An 18,727-nucleotide genomic window follows, 5' to 3' on the forward strand; every position below is an offset into this window, starting at 1 on the left:
CCAGGGGACATAAAAGCTGGCGGCAGACAATCTGAGGGTGTTCATCCACATGAGCTTTCCTGAAGGCTGGCATCTTGACTGGATCATTAGCACCAAGACCTAGCCCCACGCAACAGCCTGTAGGCTTAAGTGCTGGGAAGCCTGAGGCCAAACAACATACTGGGTGGGAACATAGCCCCACCCATCAGCAGACTTCCTGAGCCACAAACTCCTCCAGACATGGACCTACCCACCAGAGGACCAGGACCAAGCTTCACTCGGCAGTGGGCAGCCACCAGGAAACCTGCATAAGCCACCAGGGGGCAGATACCAGAAATAAGAAAACAACAATCCCAAAGCCTATGGAAGGAAGCCACAAACAGGCCAGACTCTACACTGGGACCGGCTGGACCCTGGCCCTTGGGTGACAAGAGAGGAGTGCACTGCTGGAACGCATAGGACATCTCCCACTGAGGGCCACTTCTCCAAGGTCGAGAAACGTAACTAAACTACCTAAAAATACAAATAGAAAGACAGACAACATGAGGCGGCAGAGGAATATCTCCCAGGCCAAGGCACAAGATAAAATCCCGGAAGAAGAAATAAATGATGAGGAGACAGGCAATTCATCTGAGCAAGAGTTTAAAGTAATGATGGTAAAGATGTTCAGAGAACTCAAGAGGAGTATTTGTGCACAGAGCAGAGTTTTTAGCAAAGAGTTGGAAAATAGAAAGAATACCCAAATAGAGTTGAAGAATAAAATTACTGAAATGACTAACACACTAGACGGAACCAAGAATAGACTAAATGAGGCAGAAGAACGGATCAGTCAGCTAGAAGACAGATTAGTGGAAATCACTACTGCAGAACAGAGAAAGGAAAAAAAAGAATGAATAGAAATGGGGATAGTTTATCTTTTACTTAAAGGTGAACTGTGTGTGTGATGCACACGTTGCAGGGATGTACAGAAAGCCCTGACAGAATATGTAAACATCCTTGCAAAGAAGAAATTCAGGAGGCATGAGGGGCCGTCTCTCGTGTTTTACGTTATAGAAGTCTGGACTTGTTTGAAGTTAACAATTACTTTTGAAATAACAATATACAATTTTAAAATAAAAAGGATTTGGAGTGCTAATTTTCTAGATGGAACAGAATACTTTTTAGAAATGCCCTTAAAATAAAATATAAACGTCTTTAAAAAAAAAAAAGAAAAAGAGATGAGGATAGTTTAAGAGAACTCTGGGACAACATGGGGTCCCAGAAAGAGAAAAGAGAGAGAAAGGATCTGAGAAAATTTTTGAAGAGATAACTGAAAACTTCCCCAACTTGAGAAAGTAAACAGTCACCCAGGTCCAGGAAGTGGAAACAGTTCTGCACAGGATCGACCCAAAGAGGAACACACCAAGGCACATAGTAATCAAACTGACAACAATTAAGGATAAGGAGAAAATATTAAAATCAGCAAGAGAAAAGCAACAAATAACATATCGGGGAACTCCCATAAGGTTATCAGCTGATTTTTCAGCAGAAACTCCACAGGCCAGAAGGGAATGGCATGATATATTTAAAGTGATGGAAGTGGAAAACTTACAGCCAAGAATACTCTATCCAGCAAGGCTCTCGTTCAGATTTGATGGAGAAATCAAAAGCTTCACAAATAAACAAAAGCTAAAAGATTTCAGCACCACCAAACCAGCTTTACAATAAATGTTAAAGGAACTTCTCTTGTCATCAAATCACAAGAAAAGAGAACAAAAAGAAGAGAATAAAAGACCTACAAAGGATTGCTTTGGCAGTTCAGGGTCTTTTGTGGTTCCATATACATTTTGGAATTGTTTGTTCTAGTTCTGTGAAAAATGTCATGGGCATTTTGACAGGGGTTGCTTTGGATCTGTAGATTACTTTGGGTAGTATAGCCATTTTGACAATGTTAATTCTTTCAATCCAAGAACATAAGGTATCTTTCCATTTCTTTGTATCATCTTCAATTTCCTTCATCTGTGTTTTATAGTTTTCAGAGTATAAGTAACCTTCTTGGTTAGGTTTATTTCTAGGTATTTGGTTGTTTTTGATGTAATGGAAATGTTTATGCCACTTATAAAATTCTGGTTTTTGAAGTGGAAAAAAAACAGTGAATGAAGCGCCACAAATGGCAACATATCCTTTTTCGTGGGTGAGTTGTATTCCATTTCATATATATGCTACATCTTTATCCATGCATCTATTGATGTACACTTGGGATGCTTCCATGTCTTGGTGATTGTCAACAATGCTGCTGTTAATAGCGGGGTGTGTGTATCTTTTTGAATTAATGTTTTTGTTTTTCTTGGGTATATGCCCAGGAGTGGAATTTCTGGGCCATGTGGTGGTTCGGTTTTTGGGTTTTTGAGAAATCTCCATATTGTTTTCCATGGTGGCTGCACCCGTGTACATTCCCACCAACAGTGTACAGGGGGTTCCCTTTTCTCCACATCCTTGTCAACATTTGTTATTTGTGTTCTGCTTGATGATGGCCATTCTGACAGGTGTGAGGTGATATCTAATTGTGATTTGGATTTGCATTTCCCTGATGTTGGTGATGTTGAGCAGCTTTTGATGCTCCTGTTGGACATCTGCATTTCCTCTTCTGGAAAAATGTTTTTTCAGTTCCTCTGCCCATATTTTAAATGGGTTGTTTGTTTGCTTGCTTGCTTTTTAACTGAAGTACAGCTGATTTTAAATGTTTTATTAGTTTCTGGTGTACAGCATGGATGGACTTGGAGGGCATTATGCTAAGTTAAATGAGTCAGACAGAGAAAGACAAAAACTGTAAGATATCACTTACATGTGGAATCTAAAAAAATACAACAAACTAGTGAATATAACAGAGAAGAAACAGACTCACAGATGTAGAGAAGGAACTAGTGGTTACCAGTGGGGAAAAGGAAGGGGGAGGGGCAAGATGGAGGTGGAGGATTAAGAGGTACAAACTAGCAGGTATAAAGTAAGCTACAAGGATGTACAACATGGGGAATAGAGCCACTATTTTTTAATAACTATACCCTAACCTTTAAAAACTGTACATCACTATATTGTATACCTGTAACATATACTATTGTACATCAACTATACTTCAGTTTAAAAAATACGTTATTGTAAAATAAATACATAAATAAATAAAGTTAAATAAATAAATAATCTAATTACCCCCCCAAAAATAAATAAAAATTAAAAAAAAACTTTTTTAAAGAACCGTATTTGTGGAAGGAATTAATGAAATCTTCCCTGCCAGTGAAAGCAGCCCCCCACTGGGCTGGATTTAGGATTCTAATCTCTCTTTTCATGCAGGCTCCCCACGGATCACTCTTCCGTCCCTCAAACTAGCCCCAGATTGCAAGGCCTTCTGAGTCAGTGTCTGATCCCCCGCGCCTGGACCACCTCGGGCTCTCGCTTTCCTTCACGTGGTAAGATGCCCTTCGGCACAGAGCGGGCCTGGCAGCTCCCCTATCCTTGACCTCTTCAGGAGGCTGAAGGGAGGACACCTTTACACTCAGTGGGGTGCCGGGTGGGAGCTGCAGGTCGACACTCTACTTCGGGAAGAGCCTGGGGAGTTCAGAGCCTGGCGGCTGTCCCCCAATCCCCTGGCCCTGCTGGAGGAAGCAAGTTTCTTTGCGAAAAATTAAACATCCTCTTTGGGAGAGGCAAGAAAACAGGACGTGGGAAGCGTCCCACAGGATGAACACGGGCCCCCAAACCCTGGCACCCCCTCCTCTCCGTAGGGCAGCGGCCTGGTGGCTTGAAACCTTGCTTTCTCACACTTGCTCACCTCCGCAGGGGAGCCGTGTTCCCACCGCCCCCCGCAACGCCCTTGAACTCCGCTGACAAGCTCTGGCTTCCTCCCTAGCTCTCCAGGAGGTGCTTTCCGCGTCTCTGCTCGTCGGTCCACGCCTCCTCCCAGGGTCCAGCAGAAACGCAAAGCACACCGCTAAGGAGAGAGTGAAGGAGAAAAGCAACAAAAGGGTGAATTCAGCAAACATCCCCGGAACACCAACCGTGGGCCGGGCCCCTATTCTAGGTGCCTGGGAGGCAGCAGTGAACAAAACAACAGAAACCCCTGCCTAGCGAAGCTCACATTTCTAAGGAGTGATGAATCGATTGTTCAGTTCTTTGACTACTCGCCAAGCTTGTTCCCGCTTCAGGGTCTTTGCACTTGGTGTTCCCTCTGCCTGGAATGCTCTTCCTCCAAATACTCCTAGGGTGTGCTCCCCTTCAGCTCCTCAGAAAGCCTTCCCTGACCGCGCTGTCTACAACAGCAATTCGACCCGGCTTACTCTCCATTCCTTTCACCCTACTTTATTATTCTTCACAGCTTTTATCACCACCTGACACAACATTCTATATTTATACACTTAATAGTATATTTACATTTAGTACAATTACTTTAGTAAGTAGATGCATATAGATACTAGCAGATTTACATATTTATCAGCACATACATTTACATGATTTGTATACTTTATATATACACTGTACAAAATGCTAAAATATATATATTTTCTTACATTTACATATTATGGCATATTTATACTTATATTTGCTTACTAATATATAATTTATATACTAGTCAATAATATACATCACTATATATTTCTATATCATATGTTTATATATCTAATTATGTATATATGTATATATATATGTCCTCCTTTGTCTCCTTTTCCTCATGTAAACTGTGATAATTACAGTAATCACCTCATATGGTGGTTGCAAGGATTAAAATGAGTTAAAGGAAAGGGTTCAGTTATGAGCTGGAGCCTAATTGTATACGTTTGCAGAGCTGCTGGTTCAATTTTCAGAAATTTTGCAAACTGGTTGTTAAACACAGCTATTATTAAAAATAAAATGGCATAGACTTACAATTAAATAAATTCGATTTTAAAAGGTGATACTCAAAACATCACTTTCTAGTTATTATTTTACTACATTTCATTATTTCTGTGCTCCTGAGGTCATTTACCCCTAATTTTAACTGTATGGTAAAAATAACACACAATGGTGCACTACTGCATCTCTTTCAAACTCTGTGTTCCGTGACTACACGTTGATAAGTTGAAATGTGACAAGATGATAGTATGCAAACCATGGAAACTGGTAAATGTTAGAAATCAGGGCTTCCTCTCCCTCTCCACCTAAAGAGCTAATTGTTAACCATTTACCAGCACATCCCTGAGAGCACTCAAAAGAGTGCCTGGCACATGGTAAACGCTATACTAAATGTTTCCATTACTGTATTTGCTTGTGCACTGGGTCGCGATGCAGTCTTTTTTTTTCTAGGTCCGAGTTAAAAATGTTTGAAGAACACAGAATTACAGTGTGCTTAACTACTCCTATTTAATCCTAATAACTCTGCAGAGTCTGTTCTATTTATTATTCCCATTTTACAGATGGAGAAACCAAAGTTCCAAGATGGTAACAGCCAGAAGGCACTATCAACTAGCGGAAATGAGATTTGAAATTGCTGCCGAGCAGCTTCAGCGCGCTCGCGCACTTAATTAACGCACTTTCCTTCCTCACTCGTTCGCAACCCCAGCGGTATAATTGCCCTTTGCTGCACTCGAAAAATGAATAGCTGTCGGCGTGCTCGTTGTATCTTGGGAAATGTAGTCCGCAGGCTCAAAGAATGCCATTGTCTCAGAAGGGAGGGGCGGAGAGTACTTCGACTTTCGCCTTGGAACAAAAGAACGAAGTCAGTTCTCGTGCCTCGCGACATTTCGGCCGCGCCATGCGCGACTTCGCTCGCGCCCGTTGCATGCTGGGAACGGCAGTTCGCCAGACCCGCTACGTCGGCGCGAAATGACGGAACTCATGTGGTGTGTTCCGGCCGGGTCCCGGCTCCGCGCGAGCTTCTGCGTCCCACGATGACAGGCTGGCCACGCTGCGGTCGCCCTTAGGCATGCGCAACAGACATTCGGATCAACTAAGAACACAAACTGAAACCCTACGATTTCTCACCGGTCTGCACCCTCGCCGAGGCTCGGGCTGCTCGCGAACTGGCCTCCTTCGTCCGGTTTCTCCCCACTCCGAAAGTTTAAGGTAGGCCCTGGGGCACGGAGGACTTGGGTCCGGGCCGAGACTGTTGAGGCACGCCTGCGCTGTCCCGCCAGCGAGGGAAGGAGGGAAGTTCGTCCTCAGCGCTGCAGCTGCGTGGTCTGGGCAGTTGACACCGGGTAGGCGCCAGACCCAAGGTTTGTCCGGAGAAGGGGATCACTCATGCGGGGTGGACTGGGGTCAGGGAGCGCAGGGGTCCAGATACCGGCAGAGCCGCCTTGAGAGGAATCTGGTGGTCCCAGTGGGGATTTGGGCTTTGAAGTAATGAGGAGGAGGGACCGGGGGTGTAACCAGAGGGCTGTGGGGGTTTGGTGGCCGCGTGGGTGTAATAGAGGTCTGGTGAGAGTGTTATTGGGGAATCAGTTGGGGCTAATAGGCTTGTTTTAGTCGAAGTGTTCATGGGGGCCAGCGGGGATGTGTTCATTAGTTAATGAGGTGATGGTAGAGTGGGCAGGTAGGAGTGTGATCCCTGAGGGACTGATGGAGGCATGATACTCAACAGGTTAATGAAGAGTGGTGGGGCATAGTAATTGGAAGGAGGGTCATGATCAAGGAACTAATGGGGGCAGTGATCAAAGAAGAGAGAATGAGAGGCTGAAGGGGTGTTGTAATCAAAGGATTTTAGTGGGTGATCATGGCATGATCACTGAGGAATTAATGGGAACAAAGTGAGCAAAGTCAGGGTAATAGTAAGCTGTTGGGTGTGATCATTGGGGAGAGAAGGTGGGCAGTGAGGGGAGAATGGGGAACTGATGTCTGATCTTCAGGGATTAACACAAGTGTGTGATAATGAAGGGTTACTGGGGACTGATGGTGTGATCTATGAGGGATCAATTGGAGGGCTGAGTTAATGGGCGCTGATAAATCATAGTAATTGAGAGCTTGATGGGGAACTAATAGGTCATAATTCTCCAGGCATTAGTGGGGGTTGACAGGGATGTATTAATAAAGGAATTATCGGGGGCCTAATCATTTCAGAGGAGAGAGATTAAGGAGGTGGTGAGTGCAATGAGTTGGGATGAGGATAATGGGGATGAAAGCAAGGAACTAATGGGGGACTGGTCAGGCTACATGACTCTAGGGGCAATGAGGACGGCTGGAGAGACAGTGGGATAAGGTGGGCAGAGAAATGTTGGTAGCGAGAGCAACAGGATTTAATACGTGGAGTGTGGGTGACAGCAGTGGGAGCTTGACCAGGTCAGTAGTAGGTCATTTATGAGATAAGTGTTGGGTTTGTGGGATCTGTGGGATTAGTGACGGAGTGAGCAGTGGGGTGTTCTGTGGGGTGCGTGATGGAGCCTGAGAGCTCAGTGCTGGGATCCTTCAGACTGTGAGGTCCTTAGGGTCAGTGACCAGGCTCCAGCCTTCCCATCTGCTGAGTGAGCTGTCACACGGGTTAGAGAAGTCCAGTTCAGTTTGTGTGGTTCTCGCTGCCCTGCAGAGGTAGGTGATGGCCCACTCACCCAGTTACTGATACAGAGTGGTATCAGCTTACTGTTGGCAGGTCCCTGGGCAAACAGTGTGTGAGATGGGACGGACGTCAAAGGACAAGCGGGATGTCTACTACCGCCTAGCCAAGGAGAATGGCTGGCGTGCCCGCAGTGCCTTCAAGCTGCTACAACTTGACGAGGAATTCCAGCTCTTCCAAGGTCCCCACTTGGTGGGCGAGTCACTGGGGGATGGGGCGGGTGAAGGGAGTAGATAAGTGGGCTAGGTCTGCAGAGCTCCCTATGGTAGAGGGGCTGACTTGGAGGGTCTCTGGGGCAGGGCCCAGGCAGGAAGATGGGCAGGTACTCAGAAGAAGCTGAATATCTGGGCAGCAGATAAATATGGGTGCTCCCCAGGGGAAATGAAGGAACTTTTCAGGGTACCAGGTTGGAGAGATGGGTGCGACTGACCACTATACCTTCTTGCGTGTGCTTAGGCGTGACTCGGGCAGTTGACCTGTGTGCAGCCCCGGGCAGCTGGAGCCAGGTGCTGAGCCAGAAGATTGGGTGAGTCTGGAGTCCCAGAAGTGGGATCAGGAGGGCAGGTTAGGTGGAGGGTGGGCCAGGAGTGAAAACTGGGCTGACATGGACTGTGTTGTCCACAGGGGCCAGGGGTCTGGCCACGTGGTGGCCGTGGACCTTCAGGCTATGGCTCCACTACCAGGTGTGTTACAGATCCAGGGGGATATCACCCAGGTGAGAGCATGGCCAGGGTGTCGGGGTATATCCTGGGCAAAGGTCCCCCAACCTGGGAGCTACGGATGGTGGAAGAGAGAGACAGAGAAATAGACTGAAAAAGACAGACAGAGATAGAGTAACTGAGAGAACCCGAGAGAGTAATAGCAGAGTAATAGAGCCAGCAGATCACCATCAGGGGGAGACGACAAAAAGTGCTAAGACTGGGTCCCTGGAGATGGGACTGGGTCTTAGGCGGAGCCTGGGAATTTGGCTGGGCCAGGGCCAAGGGCAGGTGGGGTTCAAGGGCTGTGGAGGAGGGCTTGGCGCCACTCATCCTCCCTCTCTTCCACAGCTGTCCACTGCCAAGGAGATCATCCAGCACTTTGAGGGCTGCCCCGCAGACCTCGTGGTGTGCGACGGGGCGCCCGATGGTAACCAGCAGGGATTGGGAGGCCAGGCAGGGGGCCTGTGTGTGTCCTTCTCTGTATCTCCCCACTCTGTTGGCTTCTTTCACCGCTTCTACTACTCCCTGCCTCTCCCCTCTGCTGTCAGCCGTGCCCACGCCTGGCATTTCCCTCCCTCTGTTCCTCGGTCTCGGCCTCTGTCTTCTCCCTCCCCATACTCTACCATTTCGGTTTTGTCCCTTTTTGTCGTCTTAATGCTCGTCTCTCTGCAACTGTCCAATTCCATCTTACTGTTCACTCTTCTTTTCTCTCAGTCAGCCAGCCAGCCATTCAGCACATGGACTGAGCCCTTCTTGTGTGTCACTGTTCTGCATGTTGGGAAAACATTTGTGAATAAAATTCTCCTAATCTCTGACCTCATAGAGTTGGTGTTTTAGTGGGAGCAGACAGAAAAGAGGCAAATGATTGAGCTTGGTAGCATGTCAGAAGGTGATAGGTACTGGGGGAATCAATGAAAAGGAGAGGGGGATGGGGATCACCTGTAGGAATTGTAAATAAAGTGGCCAGGGAAGGCCTCGCTGGCTTTAGCATAAAGACCTCAAGGAGGTGCGGGAGTGGGCCAGGAGGACACCTAGAGGAAGAGCAGTCCAGGCAAACGGACCAGCCCAGGCAAAGGCCCTGCAGTAGGAGGGTGCTTGGTCTGTACGAGGAACACTGAAATCAGTGTGGTTGGATCAGAGTGAGTGAGGGGGAGAGTGGTAGTCAGTGAGGTCAGTGAGGTGATGGGGACCAGATCCTCATGTGGATCTTTGTGGGCCACACTGAGGACTTTGGCTTCTTCACTGAGATGAAAGCATGGAGAACAACCACAAGAGGGTTGTGAGCAGAGGAGGGCTGTACCCCACTTGGGCCGTGAGCAGTGTGAGGCGTGAGCGTAGAATCAGGCCTCCTCGGAGGGGAGGAGTTATGAGTGGTGGCAGGAATGAGTAGAGAGACGTTTCGAAAGTAGAGTTGAGAGGATTTGCTAATGGTTGTAACGTGGGTGTGAGGACAGTGGAGAATGTGGGTCAAAGGTAACTCGAAAGTTTTTGGCTTGAACAACTGGAAAGATCAGATGAGATGGGGAAGATGGCGGGAGGAGCAGGTTTGGGCAGGAAGGTCGGGAGTTTGTTTTTGGACGTGTTGAGTCTGAGATGCTGGTTCTGATCTGAGTCTGGAGGTAAGAGGAATGGCCTGGGAGTGGAAGTCGAAATGGTGATAATGATCCTTGCGTGTAAAGTTTGTCTTGAGAATTAAACTGAGCACCTAAGGGTTAGGAGCTCAGAATGTGCATCTAGTTGGCAGATACTAATTTGCACGCAGAACCTTGGCAGTAAGAGAGCCTGGGATATGTTCTTAGCATTCTGATCTGTCTGGGACAGGAAGGTAGCTAGAACTGGATGGCCCCCTAATGCTGTTCCTCTTGCCGCAGTAACCGGTCTCCATGATGTTGATGAGTATATGCAGGCCCAGCTCCTCCTAGCCGTGAGTAACCCTGGCCGCCCCTGCCTCGGTTTGGCCCCCTCCTGGCTGTCTCCATGGCAGCCTTAGCCATCTGTCCTGCCCACAGGCTCTGAACATCGCTACCCACGTCTTGAAGCCAGGGGGCTGCTTTGTGGCCAAGGTAAGCCTTGGGGAACTTGGTAGGGTGTAGAAAGGGCTCCCGAAGGGGCCAGCCTCACGCTTCCCTCTCTACCTCCCCACCTTGGAGATCTTCCGGGGCCGGGATGTGACACTGATCTATAGCCAGCTGCGGGTCTTCTTCTCCAGCGTACTCTGCGCCAAGCCCCGGAGCAGCCGGAACTCCAGCATCGGTCAGTGGGTTGGGGGGCCGGGCAGGTGGGTGCGAATCTCAGGGACGCTTCCCACACAGGGTGGAAGTAGCAAGCGCCCCTCACTCTACCTTCTACCCACAGAGGCCTTCGCTGTCTGTCAGGGTTATGACCCCCCTGAGGGCTTCCTACCGGACCTGACCAAACCCCTGCTGGACCACTCTTACGGTGAGAGCCAGAGCCCTGGGCCCCATCCCTGGGGAGATGCTGTCGGCTTGTGGAATTTACATCTCGGGAGGGCCCTCAGCCCCACCCCCGGTTGGAAGCTCTGCCCCTTAGGGGAATTCTGTCCCTGGAGGATCCTCAGCCCCACCCTCTGGTGGAAATTCCACCCTGTATGGATATTTTGTCCCAAGAGGATCTTCAGCCCAGTCCCCTGGTGGTAACTCTTAGAACTGATTGAAAAAAAGATTCTGTCCTGGGAGGATCCTGAGTCCTGCCCCAGTGGAGACTACAGCCTAAGGAGTTTCTAGCCTGGGGAGACTCAGTCACGCCCCCAGGTGGAAGCCCCACCCCTGTTTGGAAATTTTGTCCCTTAAGGCTCTTCAGCCTGGCCCTTAGAGGGAAAAGGCATGGAGCTGCTCCTGTGGCAAACACACTTAAGTGAGACAAAGTCCAGGTGGCATATGTTAGGTTGGCAAGTGGACATAAAGTGCAATGAGAGAAAAGTGGGGGCGGGGAGGATATGCTTTAGGATGGGTGATCATGAAGGGCTTCCCTGAGGAGGTAATCTGAGCCAAATGAAGGATTTCCAGTGGAGTGTAAGAGTAGCTGGTAGATACATGGGGAGGCCTCAGTACCCATGCTGCATGTGGCCTGAGTCATGACTGGTCCCAGACACCCCAGCCCTGTCCTCTCTCATTGCTCCCTGCTTGTCAGATCCAGATTTCAACCAATTAGATGGTCCCACCCGCATCATTGTGCCATTTGTGACCTGTGGGGACCTGAGTGCCTACGATTCAGACCGCAGTTACCCACTGGACGTAAGTGCCCAGCCAACAGTGGGTGGGTGGAGGAGTGCTGTCCTAGGTTCCCAGGTCCTCACCATCCCCCACAACGTGTCCCTGCAGCTAGAGGACGGCTCAGAGTACAAGTACACTCCACCCACGCAGCCCCCCATCTCACCGCCATACCAGGAGGCCTGCACGCTGAAGAAGAAGGGGCGGCTGGCCAAGGAGATCCGCCCCCAGGACTGTCCCATTGGCACAGTGGACACGTTGCCCCAGCCCCTCACCGCCCCACAGCGCCACACCATGCTGGCCTCTGAGGTCTGGAAATTGGGCCCAGGGCCCTGGGTGCCCTTCCTCTCTGCCCATAGTGACCCCCTCCCCGTGTGCCCCTTTCTGCCCCAGATCTCATGGTTTCTGGGGCAAGTCTCTTCCTTGCCTCCCAATACCTATAAAAATCAATGGGTAAAACCAAGTATAATGAATGGAAAAATTTAGCCAAGTGTCTGAGCCCCTTTTCTTTTTCTTGGGTAGGTGGAAGACAGTGAAATGAATTGTTCACCTTAACACGTTCAGGTAAATATTTGCTTTTTTATCTAAGGGTTTGAGTAAAGGGCACCTTGAAGAAAAAACTGAGTAAAATTTCACTTTTGCAATTTTTATGTCAACAGGTAAGGTTTCTTTCAGCAAACCTTTACTAAAACACCTGATGTTATATGCCAGGAACTGCTTTAAGCATTTTACATCTTACACATTGAGGCGTTTGGTAAACATTTATTGAGCATGTGCTATGTGCGGGCATTGTTCTAGGTTTGGAGATAGAGCAGGAACAAAACAGGCAAATATCCCGGCTCTCAGAGCTCCTAGTTTGGGGGAAAGGTCATAAACGATAACATAGTCTGAATGCAGGAGTTTCCACCCACCCACACACACTATCTCTATATACATGTGTAATATGTAACATGTAAAAGTAATAATATGGGATATGAAAAATTTTTAAAGCAGGATAAAGAGATCAAAAATTCTAGGGAATGGCAGTTTGCAGGTTTTAAGAGGGTTATCAGGGATGGTCTCACTGAGGTCATGTTGAATAAGTTGAGGTCACCTGAATAAGTTGAGGGAGGGGATCCCTGTATTTATCTAGGGGAAGGGCATTCCAGGAAGAGGAAATAGCAGGTGCAAAGGCCCTGAGGTAGAACTGCCTGGTGTGTAAGGGAGCAGCGAGGGACCAGTTTGCCTGGAACAGCCTGGGCTGTCAGTGCTGGAGGGCTTCTCATCCTCAGGACACCACATTAGAGGACATCCCTTTCTTTTTCTTTTTTTGGTAGGGGGAGGGAGGTAATTAGGTTACTTATTTATTTTGAGGGGAGCTACTGGGGATTGAACCCAGGACCTCGTTCATGCTAAGCATGCACTCTACCACTTGAGCTATGCCCTCCCCCCAGGGATGTCCCTTTCTGACAATGGCTTAGCAGGTTATTCAGACCAAGTGTTACATTAAAATAAGAAGTAAAAAAGACCCCTTTAAAAAAATGAAATGGCAAATCACAATGGGAAAAGATATTTATAATCCCTATAGATGGTTATCCTTGATATTAAAAAGCTCCTAAAAATCAAGAAGGAAAAGAAAATATGAGAATGGTCAATAAGTACATGAAAAGCTGCTCCTTGGGGAAATGCAAGCTACGGCTAAAAAGATTAACAAGACCGGGTGTCTGGAAAGACGTGCAACAGTTGGGACCCTCATATACGCCAATGGCAGCATAAAATGGTGCGGCCACTGTGGAAAAATTGTTAGGCAGTATTTGCTTAAGCTGCATGTGTGCCAATTCCACTCCTAAGAAATGAGTACTGGAATGCTCCTAGCCAGCACTATTTGTAGTACCCCCAGATTAGATGCAGCCCAGACACCCATCAGCTGCAGAATGGATCATTAAATCCTGGTATATTCACAATGGAGAACTACACATCAAAGAGAATGAACATTATTACATGTTCTGGGCATTTTTCTGTGGATTATGGTTGACAATAGAAGGGGAAACAAAGCTTCACAAAAATGTTAGTAGCTGAGCAAACAAAGATTCTAGTAGAAGACAGTGGGAAAATACCTTTTGGTTTAAAACTTCCTTTTACTTTGACCTTCAGTTAGCTGGCAATCTGATAAGGACTCGGAAGCTGTTTGCTGTCAGGAAAACCAGAACTTGAGTTGATGAACTTGTTTTGAAATATCTCATCATCGGATCCTGAACATACAAGCCCCGAGTGGGAACCTGGAACAACCACCACGAACACAGCGAGGAGAGAAACTTCACGGCATGTCCATCTGCCCTGCAGAGGGATTTTTTTTTTATTACAGTTCGACTGCACATACACATTATACTGCATGTAAATACATATATACAATATACTGCACACTTTTTTAGTTTTCATATATGTACTGATCATGGTTTCTAAGAACAGATTAGATCTTTAGCTTTTTAAACTTACATAGTAATCAAAGGAATAAAGCCAACTACAAGATAGGAATCAACAGAATACGGTAATCCAATCATAAAGGACAGTCAAATGTGCTTACACATATTCAAGAAAGCAAAATAATTAGTTCATTTGTGTCCTTATTGTTGTTTTTTAGATTCCTCATATAAATTATGTCATACGGCATTTTTCTTTCTCTTTCCGGCCCACTTCACTTAGAATGACAATCTTCAGGTCCATCCATATTGCTGCAAATGGCATTATTTTATTCTTTTTTATGGCTGAGTAGTGTTCCATCGTATATATGTACCACATCTTCTTTATCCAGTCATGCAGAGGGATTCTTGAATGAGGTCTTGCTTCTTCTCTAAGTCTTTCCAGCAGTGTCCTGATTTATGTCCAGAATTTACCCCAAAAGCAGGGGTTTTTAATCTGGATAGAAGTCAGGGTTACCTGTGACTTTGATGCAGGGAAATATGATATCTTTACTTTCACTAATATAACAAATTTTGTGTTACTCCCAAATCTGAATGCTGGCAGCAAATTACAATACTGAAAGCAGTGACTGCAACTTTCCCAGCAACGCAGATCACAGTTACTTTTTTATGTTACATTACAGTTGTTGCGGGCAGCTTAAAGTATTGTTCACATGGGTCACTACTTTGAATAAGATGTTATAATTTGATGTACTAATAAAAAAGTTCATGTATAATACAGTACCCCAGTATCATCTCATTTTAATATGGTAAGATTTTTGCAATTTTTGAGGTATAATTGATATCAAACATTGTGTCAGTTGAAAGTGTACAACAGTAATGATTTAATGTGTGTGCATATTGCAAAATGATTACCCCAAGTTTAGTTAACATCTATCACCTCCCATAGTTACAATTTTTTTTCTTGTGATGGGAACTTTTTAATAATTTAAGTACAATCAGTTGCAATGTGTCAGTCTGGTGTACAGCACAATATCCTAGTCATGCATATACATACATATATTTTCATATTCTTTTTCATTAAAGATTATTACAAGATGTTGAACATAGTTCCCTGTGCTATACAGAAGAAACTTTTTAAGTCTATTTTTGTATATAGTGGCTAACATTTGTAAATCTCAAACTCCCAAATTTATCCCTTCCCATCCCCTTTCCCCAGTAACTGTAAGATTGTTTACTGTTTCTGCGAGTGTTTCAGTTTTGTAGGTGAGTTCATAGTGTCCTTTTTTTTCTTTCTTTTTTATTTAGATTCCACATATGAGTGATATCATGTGGTCTTTCTCTTTCAGGCTTACTTCACTTAGAATGATGATCTCTAAGTCCACGCATGTTGCTGCAAATGGCATTTTATTTTTTATGACTGAGTAGTATTCCATTGTATAAATATACCACAATTTTTTTATCTAGTCATTTGTAATGGACATTTAGGTTGCTTCCATGTCTTGCCTATTGTATATAGTGCTGCTGTGAACACTGGGGTGTATATATCTTTTTGAATTCAAGTTCCCTCCAGATATATACCCAGAAGTGGGATTGCTGGATCATATGGTAAGTCTATTTTTAGTTTTTTGAGGAATCTCCATACTGTTTTCCGTATGGCTGCACCAAACTACATTCTCAGCAACAGGATAGGAGGGTTCCCTTTGCTCCACACTCTCTCCAGCATTTATCATTCATGGACTTTTGAATGATGGCCATTCTGACTGGTGTGAGGTGATACTTCTCTGATAATTAGTGATATTGAGCATTTTTTCATGTGCCTGTTGGTCATTTGTATGTCTTCATTGGAGAATTGCTTGTTTAGGTCTTCTGCCCAGTTTTGGATTTGGTTGTTTTGTCATTAAGTTGTATGAGCTGTTTATATATTCTGGAAATTAAGCCTCTGTCAGTCACAGCATTTGCAAATATTTTCCCCCATTCCATAGGTTGTCTTTTTGTTTTGCTTCTGGTTTCCTTTGCTTTGCAAAAGCTTATAAGTTTAATTAGGTCCCATTTGTTTATTTTCTTCCTTATTTCTATTGCCTGGATAGATTGCCCTAGGAGAACATTGCTAAGATTTATGTCAGAGAATGTTTTGCCTATGTTTTCTTCTAGATGAGTTATCATGTCTTCTCTTATGTTTAAGTCTTTAAGCCATTTTGAGTTTATTTTTGTGTATGGGGTGAAGGAGTATTCTAACTTCATTGGTTTACATGCAGGTGTCCAGTTTTCCCAATACCACTTGCTGAAGAGACTATCTTTTCTCCGTTGTATATTCTTGCCTCCTTTGTCAAAGATTAATTGACAATAGGTCTGTGGATTTACTTCTGGGCTCCCTATTCTATTCCATTGATCCATATGTCTGTTTTTATGCCAATACCATGCTGTTTTGATTACTGTAGGTCTGTAGTATTGTCTGAAGTCTGGGAGAGTTATTCCTCCAGTTCTGTTCTTTTTCTTCTATTTTGCTTTGGTAATTCTGGGTCTTTTGTGTTGGGAACTTTTATGATTTGCTTTCTTTTTTTTTTAAGATTTGCTTTCTTTTACAACTTTCAAATATACAATAGATTATTGATAAGTAGAGTCACTATGCTGTACATCACATCTCCCGAACTTGTTTATAGATGGAAATTTGTACCTTTTGACCACCTTCACCCATTTTAAGATTCCATATGTAAGTGAAATTGTACAGTATATCTGTTTCTCTGACTTACTTCTTTTAGTATAATGTCCTCAAGGTCTGTTTCCTTTTTTATGACTGAATAATAAATATACCATTGTATGCATATACCACCTTTTCTTTATCCACTCATCTGTTGACAGACACCTGGTTTGTTTCCATATCTTGACTGATATGTTTGTTTTTAACGGTGGTACTGGGGATTGAACCCAGGACCTCATGCATGCTAAGCACACACTCTACCACTGAGCTATACCCTCCACACCTTGACTACTGTGAATAATGCTTCAGTGAACATGGGGGTGCATGTACTGTTTGAGATGGTGATTTCATCTCGTTTGGAAATATACCCAGAAGTACATATTTGGGATCCAGAGATCACTGGATCATGCTGTAGTTCTATTGAATTGTTTGAGGAACCTCCATAATATTTCATTGGTTTCCATAATAATCCTGTGTATTTGTGTGTGTGTGTGTGTGTGTGTGTGTGCATGCACACTTATGCACACACATGGATGCTTTTTAAAATACTTCTTGTGCCTCCTTTTTAGTAAATTTTTCTAAATATATGCTTTTTAAAATGTGAAGGCATCCACAGATTTAACCAGATGCCAAAGCGTTCCCCAGAACACATTTTTTAATGTTAAGAACCCCTTTCTTAAAGAAATGTCAGAAAGTCAGCCATGACTGCAGTCCTGAATGTCTGTAATCTAGCAAACAGGAGCTGGCAAACACCAGCTACATAAGCACACCCAGTTTCCGCAGCTCGCTGCCGTATCTTTAGTAACTCACATTCTCTGTCCACACCCCAGTCCACTGACCTCAGAGCTACCAACATCCAGTCTGTGACCCTAGGTATTTCTGTCCCTGACTTTGTGACCCTGGGAGTGTCCATACTGAGTCTGTAACCCTGGGGGAGGGGCCGCACCACAGCACGTTAACCGGGAATCTTCTCACCACGTCGGTATGACCACAGGAATGTCCACACCCCAGTCTGTCTGACCCCAGGAATGTATGACGGAAGTCTCTGCACAAGAGGTGTGACCGCAGGGGTATCCACGCCCATTCCCATGCAAACTCAGCAGGGTCGGCACCGGCGTCAGACCCCAGGAGCGCGCACACCTGAATTCCCAGGAGCGGGGACACACCAGCCTTTAGGCCCCCATGAGTGTACTCACCGCAGGCTGCGTGTCCCTAGTTGTGTCCGCCCCCATCTGTGTGACATCAGAAGCATATGCACACAAGTCTCTCAACTGGAGCAATGTCTATTCCCCAGTCTACGTGGCCCAGGGCGCCCACACTCCCAAGTATGTGGCCCAGGAGGGCCCAGTCTGGCCTAGGCCCAGTCTCCCATCTTGGGAGTGCCCACTCTCCACCCGTCTGTCCCTGAGCATGGATGCCCTCATCTTGTGACTCCAGGAGTCTCCACACCCCTCTGACCCCAGAATTTTCCACACCAAAGTCAGTTTTTCCACAGAGGTACATATACCCCAGACGGTATGTCCCCAGTGGAGTACTTACTTTAGCCTGAGTGACTCCTGGAGTGTTTCCATCCCAGTCTGTGATGACACAAACACTTATTCTCCAGTCCCTGTGACCCCAGCCTGTGTCACGCCAAAAGCATATACCCCCCTGTCAGTTTGTCCACAGGGTGCCAACTGCTTAAACTGTGTGACAAGAATGGGTGTCCATTCCCCAGTCGGTGTGACCCCAAGGGTTACTAGTCATTGTCCCCTCCAAAAGTGCCTATAGCGTAGTTCATAGCACCACAGGAGGGTATGCACTCCAGTCTGTGTGACACCTGGGGTATTCAAAACATAGTATGTGTGACCCCATAAGTGTGCATAGCCCAAAGCTTCTGACCACAGAGTTGTGAAAGCTCCAGTCTCTTTGACCACAGGTGTGCCCACTGCTGAGTAGGTCAGTCAGCAGTAGCACCCATGTCCCAGTCTGGGTGACCTCACCAGTGGCCATATGTCAGCCTTTGTCACCACAGAAGTGTCCACCCCCTCTGTGTGACCCTAGGAGCCTCCGGACCCCAATGTGTGTCCTCAGAGAAGCACACCCGTAGTCTGTCTTACTGCAGATTTGGTCACAGCCCAGTCTGTCACTGTCGGCTCTCCATCTCCCCATCAGTGTCCCCT

The 18,727-nt window shown here is 45.9% G+C and overlaps 1 protein-coding gene across 8 annotated transcripts; it reads left to right on the forward strand.

Annotated features, from left to right (window-relative positions):
- Positions 1-5,773: 5,773 nt before the first annotated feature.
- On the forward strand, positions 5,774-14,647 carry FTSJ1 (FtsJ RNA 2'-O-methyltransferase 1). Of its 8 annotated transcripts, none has more exons than XM_006213436.4 (13): positions 5,774-6,051; positions 7,557-7,715; positions 7,991-8,060; positions 8,159-8,249; positions 8,584-8,662; positions 10,107-10,159; positions 10,245-10,298; positions 10,386-10,488; positions 10,591-10,674; positions 11,392-11,489; positions 11,577-11,774; positions 11,988-12,029; positions 13,599-14,647. In XM_006213436.4, the coding sequence occupies exons 2-12, from the start codon at positions 7,595-7,597 to the stop codon at positions 12,018-12,020; spliced, it is 984 nt and encodes a 327-aa protein (XP_006213498.1). In that variant the 5' UTR covers positions 5,774-6,051; positions 7,557-7,594; the 3' UTR covers positions 12,021-12,029; positions 13,599-14,647. The 8 variants fall into 8 exon arrangements, with proteins under 8 accessions (XP_006213498.1, XP_031528286.1, XP_015102784.1 ...); XM_031672426.2 differs by having other exon boundaries at positions 7,571-7,715; positions 11,386-11,489; XM_015247298.3 differs by having other exon boundaries at positions 5,775-6,051; positions 11,386-11,489.
- Positions 14,648-18,727: the final 4,080 nt, after the last annotated feature.

This window comes from Vicugna pacos, chromosome X, assembly GCF_048564905.1.
Source record: "Vicugna pacos chromosome X, VicPac4, whole genome shotgun sequence".
NCBI lineage: Eukaryota > Metazoa > Chordata > Mammalia > Artiodactyla > Camelidae > Vicugna > Vicugna pacos.

Excerpts from the sequence above, each read along its gene's own strand:
- FTSJ1 (XM_031672426.2), top strand. The coding sequence starts at position 7,595 with ATGGGACGGACGTCAAAGGACAAGCGGGATGTCTACTACCGCCTAGCC. Across the intron at positions 7,716-7,990 it reads GGAATTCCAGCTCTTCCAAG|GCGTGACTCGGGCAGTTGAC; the intron begins GTCCCCACTTGG and ends GCGTGTGCTTAG. Across the intron at positions 10,299-10,385 it reads GGGGCTGCTTTGTGGCCAAG|ATCTTCCGGGGCCGGGATGT; the intron begins GTAAGCCTTGGG and ends CCCACCTTGGAG.